The sequence below is a fragment of the Channa argus genome, chromosome 4, assembly GCF_033026475.1.
Source record: "Channa argus isolate prfri chromosome 4, Channa argus male v1.0, whole genome shotgun sequence".
Classification (NCBI taxonomy): Eukaryota; Metazoa; Chordata; class Actinopteri; order Anabantiformes; family Channidae; genus Channa; species Channa argus.
Genome location: NC_090200.1, coordinates 20244294 through 20252815, shown reverse-complemented (window position 1 = coordinate 20252815; position 8522 = coordinate 20244294). Strand labels below are relative to the sequence as shown.

The window sequence follows — 8522 nt, the reverse complement described above, 5'->3', positions numbered from 1 at the left end:
GCCAACAGGATCAATATTGACATTCTCCTTAGTGATAGCAGAGTTGGCTGGGTAAGGCCAAGGACTGGACCTCTGTATTAGCCAGCCAGCATTAGTGGTCACGGCTGGGGGACACTTACTGTAACCTTGGCTTTTCAGCATAATGGACGGTCTGAGCGAGCCCAGGAGAGGTCCCTCCCCTTTGTGGGCCTTATTACCGTAAGAGAGCTCAGTCCTCCAGTGGTCCCATTGAAACACAGATCATTACACTGTCAAAACAGCTACCAGATCGTGTTGGCACACGCCGGCTTGTGTGAAGAACGATGTCTCGAAGTGCCAGTTATTGAACGTGGCAGCGGTGGGGAAGAGGCAAGAAGAACACATGAAAAAGTAAGCACAGGACTTTTGGACAAGTGACTGTTTATTAGTTCTTGTTCCATCAGCACTTACAATTAGATTCACTGGCAAATACATCACGTTAGGCAAACACAAACACTGGGTGTAATCTTCTCTCAGAGGTATGGCAAGAGGTGCTACCACAAAATAATAAAACACTCCAGATTCCATGTCGTTGCTTTGCTGAAACAGCATCTGAATTGTTGTTTACCTAAAGTGGTCAATTAATCCAAGGCAAACTCATAAAAGAGGAAAGGATTTGGGCTGTCCAGATAGTCTGATCCAACTGGCTGAGAGTCAGGGCTACTAGGAATACCACACTGTACCACTCTCCAGCATGGCAGAGGAAGAGGGCTAAAGGAGAGGGACAAGGAGCCAGAGGGACAACACAGGAGACAGACACAAAGGAAACCCCTGAGGAAAAAGGAGAGACAAAGAAGTAGGAGGTGCTCAGGTACTGGTGCCAACGAGGAGGAGAATAGCGTGAAAGAGGTGGGACAGGAGGAGTAGGAGGAGGAAGGAGAGGAGGTCATCTGAGGTGACCGAGATTCTGTATGGTGGGCTGGTTTCATGAAAGATGGACTCAGGCCACTCTCCTCCTCTTCCTGTGAGTCTGTTCTGGCTCGGGCTAGTGTAGTGAAGTCTCACAAAACACACACACCCAACACATGTCTGCAGTCTCCACACACATGCTTATTCTTCTATACTACACATTCAAAAGTGTTTCTTACAGAAATAGAAGTGACATAACAACAGTCGCATTGTAAATCAATACATGTTGCTTCTATTAAAAACACACACACACACAAGCACACATTCAGTTCTTGGTCAGTGGGTTGTCTCAGAGTCCGAACCACTCAGTGACCCCTCCTCTCCTAGGGTCGAGTTTCTGCCTCTGCTTCTCGTCTTCCATGAACTTCTCCTGCATCTCCTCCATGGACCCCTCTGCCGGTACCCGGTCCTTTTGCGGGAAGATGTCAGGGAAGGTGAATGTCTGGCCCTGAGCCTAGGATTCAGAGGCAAAAAAAAAAAAATAAGAGGGAAAAATTAGGCAAGAACCTTAATATTAAAGAGGAATAAGTAGCAAAATCTTATTGACAAAAATCATTTCACAAACCATTGTTTGTGCAACAAAATGTCAATCTGCAGGTTATTTTTCTTTGCAAAGACAAGAAGTAAGATTCAGATTTGGAATTCAGGACAGTTTCTGCCTCTATATTCCTCTTCCAGTTACACAAATGTCTCTGGTCTTCAACTTCTCCAGCTCTCCCCCACATTTAATCTCTCATCTCTCATCTCTCTCGATTTCTCTGGTCCTGATTTATTCAGAGAGAAAGGATGGTATCCATTATTTATTCCATACCAACCCATCTCTGGCCATGGCTAATGCATCACTGGCCCAACCATAGTCTGTGTCAGGCTACCGTAGAGTACAGTACACTACACACACATGAATGCTTGCGCACGCACACAAAAAATATAACAGGTCAGTGGGTGCAGGCAAGCACACATATCCATAGCCTATCCCTCTTAGCCTCTCCCATGTACACCTGGCAACAATAATTCACTGTTATCAATCACAACTGAAGCAGAATCTTTGTCGTCCTCAAAAGACTTTATATAAAGCCCGATCATAACTTTTAATGATGGAACTGCACTTACAGTATGTGACATTTTTTTAAAATCCCTCTATGCTTGGATTTTGAGCAAAATGCTACAAGTGATTAATGATCCATAATGTAGTTTATACAAAGCAACAATTTTCACTTCATGATGACAAATAGTCAAATGTCATTATGTGACTCATAAAGTTATCACTTATTTTATATTAAGGCCCGTAACTATAAAATGAATTGCTTCCATAAACACAGTTGTCAATCAAGTTTTCTGTTTGAATATGTGAAATATTTTGTTTGGGGTCAGTGTGTAGGCGTTAAGGAATGGTCTGGCTCTGATGTGAATGTTACTTTGTCTGCCTCCAACCCCCAAAATACCAAGAGAAACATGCATATAATTACCACATAGCATGGTTTAATTCCCAAAGGGGGAAACAACATCAAGCTCACTCAGCCAAAGATGCAGAATGGAGCTGGCGTTGTCTGCTCCAAAACATGTTTGGCTGGGGTGACCTACAGCAAAAGTTTCTGGTCTTAATACTGTATGTTTACACATGTGCATGTGTAAATGTTTGTGCTCAGCTGCATGTTTGCATGTGTTTTGGACAAACACAAAAACATTAATATAAAATAAAACGACAGAACAAGTTTGGAGTGGGCACTCGCTGCAGCCTGCAGGAAGCCGAGGTTAAATGGTTCAACCCAGCCCTAGAGGTCCAGCCGTGCCCATCTTAATATTTTACATCATACAGGGAGTCCTGCGGAGTTCTAAGTAACAGTCAGCTTGCTTGCTAGCTTGAACTCTGCTTTGCAATGTCTAAAAACCCCATTTAAATATCCTTATGAGTCAGTCAACTAAACTGTCTGTTGACCATTAAGTGCTTTTGCAGCATAAACAGTGTTAGCTCACTTGCAAACATTTTCACATTTCCTTGACATTGGTAAATTAGGCTTCCTGACAGCAGGAGGTTAGATTTGCGTAAATTGTAGAAATGTCCTGAGTTACCAATGTCAAGACTCGTCTGAATTGTCCCTACCAATATGATTTTAACAATGTTAAATCTACTATTATAGCAGTAAAATATTATAGTCTGTGTTGACTACAAGGTTTGTTTTCTCTGCAAAATCTTAACATTATATTAGAGTAAAGATTGGGAAGTGGGGGGATAGTTGACTACAATCTGGCAACCCCTGGCTGACTGTGGTCCTGCAACTTCAATGAAGTTAGTGACGAACAAGCTTGAATATGAAGCATTTAGTAACGCTAACAGTGTTAAAGTTTCAAACACCTTTATTGCAGGAGTGTCGTACTGTGAAAGATGGAAATGCCTCCAGTGTGACTTACTAGACCTCAAAGTTTAGAAACACCTTATCTGCTATTACACTGTAATTAACTAAACATTTATTTAAAAATTAAAATGGATACATTTTTACAATTTAATGCAATCCTGTCTGCCATTAGTATATCAAGAGCAAAGTTATTATTGGCATACATTTTGCTCATCGAGACATTATTTGAAGTTAAATGAACCACTACTTGCCCGGCTGTTTGGTTTCTTATTTTTAGTGATTATTTTATTATGAATATCCTGTCAGCAGCAGACTAACCAAGACAGACAAGTAGCGCTTCTAGTCTCAGGTCATCTGTTATGTCACACTGATATTTTATCCAGAAGCTGAAAATTTAAAAAAAGACCTTTTCTTACAAGATTTAAATAAGTTTTTCTGTCAAGAAACTCCTAAGTTGCAACTCAGTAAAAAGGGACAGAGCTATAGTGTAAAAAAAGCAAGTCGTATTAATTTTAACAAAGTACTGCTGAAATGGAAATTATTTCAGAAATATGACCAACAGAAAGCAAATCGTGAATGCATGTATGTGGGAACCCTATTATAGCCAAATGTGGCTATAATAGGGTTCCTTGATTCCACATAGCAAAATTTTATAGAAAAATTAACACATTATAAAAACAACAAACAGGTTTTAGGTTGCATTATACAACTTATAAATTTGTTTTAGTATGTTTTAAAATCTACTGTATATTAATGCAGAGTGGGGCTGTGAACACATCCAGTGAAGTCAGCCTGCCAGCGGTGCAATGATATTTGTTTTCGAAACATTTATGAGACAGGCTCGCCCTTGCTGCTGATAAGAGAATTCCAACAATTTCTACTTGAATTAGTGTTGCAGTATTCCCATGTATAGCTATCTGATAATGACTAATAACTGATGGACTGGGCATTGTGTGACAGAACATGGCAGAGCAGGTTTAGAGAAGGCCAGGCCAAGCAGATTTTAGGTCTAACGCTAGCATGGCAGTAGCTTCGATTGCATATTGTAGCTTTAAACACACTCAGCCTTTTTACTCCCTCATACATCAAACATAGTAAGTAATGTTTGCCGTTTTCATAGGGCAATGGTCTGCTTTTAATATATGTACTCTTCTGATGATATATTAAAAGCGATATATTATTATTATTATTATTAAGGGTCCAAAATCACTATTTAATGTTTTTGCCATTTTGCAGTAGTGTCCGAATGTTCAGTGTGTAAATCTACCCCCTATATAATGCACACCAAGTATCTCAAATTGCAACAGGAATAGTAGAGTACATAGCGTGTACCCTACCTCCTGGTAACAATCCCACAATGCAATGCTCTCTGTTCTAGAGATGACAAAATTACTAATGCGTTACTCAAAACAGCTGTTAGTGATCACGCACCGTTACAATGATAGTTGAGTGTCCGATATGTTAAATGACAGCTCGCTATTGAGTGGACTACTTAGTGAACATTACATAGGGAGTAGGGAATAAGTGAGTCAACCAAGGAAATGCAAACAAGTTTTTCATCACATTCAAGCATCCCCCTAGTAGTAGTAGTAGTAGTAGTAGTAGTAGTAGGGAGGGACCTTTTCTTCTCTCAATTATCATGCTCTTGATCTATAAAAAACATAAAAATGTGCACCAAAAGAAGGATCTGCCTATTTTTCTTTCCAGCTGGACACAAACACGTCCGCATTCTATCAGCTTTCCTGAGTTACTAATACTAATTTGGAGTTTTCCGTGAAAAGCAGAAGTACAGTAAATGCACAGGCATCTAACTATGTCTAACTAACCAAAACACAACTATTATTATAACTACTATTTTGGTATGATAGTTTACTCAGACTTCACAGAATTCATGTTACCCTCTAAAATCTGGCCATTTGAGTCTAAACTCTCCAATACCAGCTTTGAGGAGCAGCTAGAGCAAAACATGCACAACCTTCAATCAAAGCAAATGCCAGCCAGTTCTTGTATTCCGCTCTTGCGGCAACGCCTGGGGGGTTTTCTAGTGAGTGCAGCGATGCAGGAAGAGAGATAAGAGTGCAGAGCCAGTCAGGAGAATAAGTCTTAGTGAGCTGCCAGAGGAGCACCTGGAAATCGATGGCCCTGCCAAGGCTCTCGGTGTCTCTCTGCACTGGCACACACTGCCATCGAGGAACAGAGAATGCAGAACGTAAACAATGGACCACACCACAGGAAGTTCGCTCAGGAGTATGAGGAGGAGTGGGGAAGAAGGAGGAGGCAGCAAGGAGAAAGATGGGGGTAGAGGACATAAGGAAGTGGCTGGAAGAGAAGAAGGAGGAAAGTAGCGGTGACTTAGGAAAGGGACTACCACAGCACTATAAACAGAAGACCTGGCAACGGCACAAACAATCCAGCAGCTGGCCAAAAAAAGGCTTCACCCAACTTGAACCAGACATTGTCGCATGACAATTCCCAGTTACACGGCGCAGTGCTGGACACCTTGTGTATACACACAGTGAAGATTAATACCACCCTCAGAGAGTGCGATTCACAAAAACAACAAAGTCCTGAGACTGAAATCAACAAAGCACTGAGACTCGTTAAACAAGTCTTATTGTTGGCAGCGGGCCGCACCCTGTGTGTTAGTTTGTGTGTGCGCGCGTGTGTGCACGTATGTCAGATGTCTGCTGGACACATTTCCGCAGTGAGAGAAAGTGCTGGCAGAGAGACTTTGTATTTTTGTCTGAACATATACATTGCACCACAGCAGAGACAAAGCCCATGTCCTCTTGGTCTGTGAGCTCTGAGCCAAAACGATCTTTCCCGTGTGTCTGTCTGCCTCCATCTACTTGTGTATTTGTGTGTGAGAGAGGGAGTGTGTGTATGAGTGCATATTGAGTGATTTATGGTGAAGGCCAAGGCCTGGCCAAAAAGGACCAAAGTGAAGAAAGACAATCAGGCATTATGTGCCTCCAAGGGTTTTCATTCTGTTACCTACTATGTTTCCTAGACGACAAACTGAAGCAGTGAATATTTTCCCTCAATCTGCCATCATCTTCACCACGCTCTCAATTGAATCAAGCTGCAATCCAGGAATATTGGGACGAGGCCCCACACTGCAAGCAATGTAAACATACTCCTCTTATGCTCAGGAACAACCCATTCGTTAGTTGTTGGCTCCAAAAAAAAAAAAAAAAAAAAAAAAAAATCCTGGCAGCAACTTAGTCTCATTCAAAAAGCCCCAGCTTCTTTCTAGAAAGTCAATAGTTTTGTTCCATAAGACATTATGGTCTCACTTGCTAAATCCAAACTCAACAAGCGTTAAGGTCATTGCTCTATTAAAAACATTTGATGGTTAATAGAATAATTTGTGTGTTGTGAGGGGTACTGAGCGACAGGTGAAAATAACTGAGCCTTTTCATAATAAAACGAACACTTTCACAATGTTTCCTTAAGTTACTGGATTACAATTAGATTATAAGTAACTACTTAGGTAATGTTGGCATATAAAACATTTCATTATATTTTCCAGCTAGCTGGCTAATGAGATGGAAAGACGATGTTATCAAATGCTTTAAACAAAGCTTTGTGTCTTAACATTTAGCAAGTGGCTGGAATCACTTGACATTAACAACATGGAATTTTTCTAGTTTGGTAAGTAAATAGAGGGAAGTGTGGCCTGTGTTTTTAATAAACTACCTAATCATAGGTAGTGGACAAAAAGCAACAGCCCTTACTCATTTTATTTTTTTAGAAGGTCCTGGCTCCACATGGAAAAGGTGGCAACTATAAGCAGCAGCTGTGAGCTTCCAGCTGCCTCCAACGCAAACCAGTGGGTGACGTCATGCCCCATGACGTCTGCTTCATAAACTGTCTGTGGTGTGTATCTGTAGGTTTCTTTTTAAAGCTATAATTCAAGGTCCTATCCTGTTCCAGGAAGTTTGCATTTGCGCTACATTTGGGGACCAATGTCAGAGTTTTAAGCAGTTGATTAGGGACAGCTGTTAAATTAAGTTTAACCGTCCGTCTCTACCGTCTCTATACTGTTTTCACAGAAGTTACATTCAGCAGAAAATGGTTTGACTCTTCACTGCCTTTGCCTATAATTGGTGCAGGGAAATGAAATTTCTCCAAATCAAGCCTGGGTTTGTGAATGTATGTATGTGTCTCTGCTTATGTAGATACAAGAGAGTTATACACAAACACTAAGTAATCCTATTTGCAACCTGAGAGGGGTGATGGTAGGGCGGGTGAAAATACAGAAGATGATGAGACTGATCGGAAAAGACACACAAAGGACTGTAGTCCACTACTGTATGTTAAATGTATTTTATCTGATCGCCCTTTGCTTCTGACTATTTTAAATCAAAAAGAGCTGCCAATGTCCTAGTGTACAGTGTGTGTGTGTGTGTGTGTGTGTGTGTGTGTGTGTGTGTGTGTGTGTGTGTGTTTGTGTGTGTGTGTGTGTGTGTGTGTGTGTGTGTGTGTGTGCGCGCGTGCGTGTGGCTGCCTACAATGCATTACTCACGCTGTAGGCAAGTCTGTTGGGAAAAAAAGGCCTTATGAGATAATTACTCAATTCCTTTGTAAAAGCTTTGACTTAATTTTTTAATATCCTCAATTCGGTTAATAGCCTTCATGTATCAGATTTGAGGTCTTCTTATAATGAAACTAGTTTAAAGCAATGCTATATTACTCTTAGGACTGTACAGCAGCTGTAAACTAACTCGAGGTCAAGTGACGACTTCCATTTTGACAATGAAGACAACTTAAAAGTCGAAGCCATTAACGCATTGTACATGCTCTTTGAAAATCTTGATTGCCTTGAGTTATTGTGGAGCTACATGTGATGAGGTGTGTGAGGCAAGTAAACTTGCTGCTTGGATGACCACACTTGAATTAAAAAATTAAAGAACAGAGGATCTCTGAATGGGATCATGGTGACTGAAAAGGGTTTAAGTGGTCTAAGCCATTCACAACTGCACCAAGAGACTGTCAGACAAACTACAGGACATATCCATTTTTTTGATCAAGTACAATCCAGAAGGCATCTAGAGCCATTTGCAACCAGTCAAAACAACCAAAAAATAATCAAACAGATGTTGGCTCATGTCATTAGTGTACAGTCAAATCTGGACCACACACTGAAATAAAGAGGTGTTGACAATGTGTAAGAAATCCCATCAGGCTGTGGCTCCAGCAGCCACAGTGTGGTGGTGCAATGGGGTAAAAATGTAGCAA

General features: G+C 41.0%; 1 protein-coding gene across 2 annotated transcripts in view; it reads right to left on the bottom strand.

The window, feature by feature from the left end:
* Positions 1-382: 382 nt before the first annotated feature.
* Positions 383-8522, bottom strand: part of mrpl23 (mitochondrial ribosomal protein L23) — a 43412-nt gene continuing 35272 nt past the window's right edge. For both annotated transcript variants that reach the window (XM_067501693.1, XM_067501694.1), the window contains exon 5: positions 383-1381. In XM_067501693.1, the coding sequence (XP_067357794.1) occupies positions 1217-1381 (165 nt within the window). In that variant the 3' untranslated portion in view covers positions 383-1216. The remainder of the gene's footprint in view (positions 1382-8522) is intronic.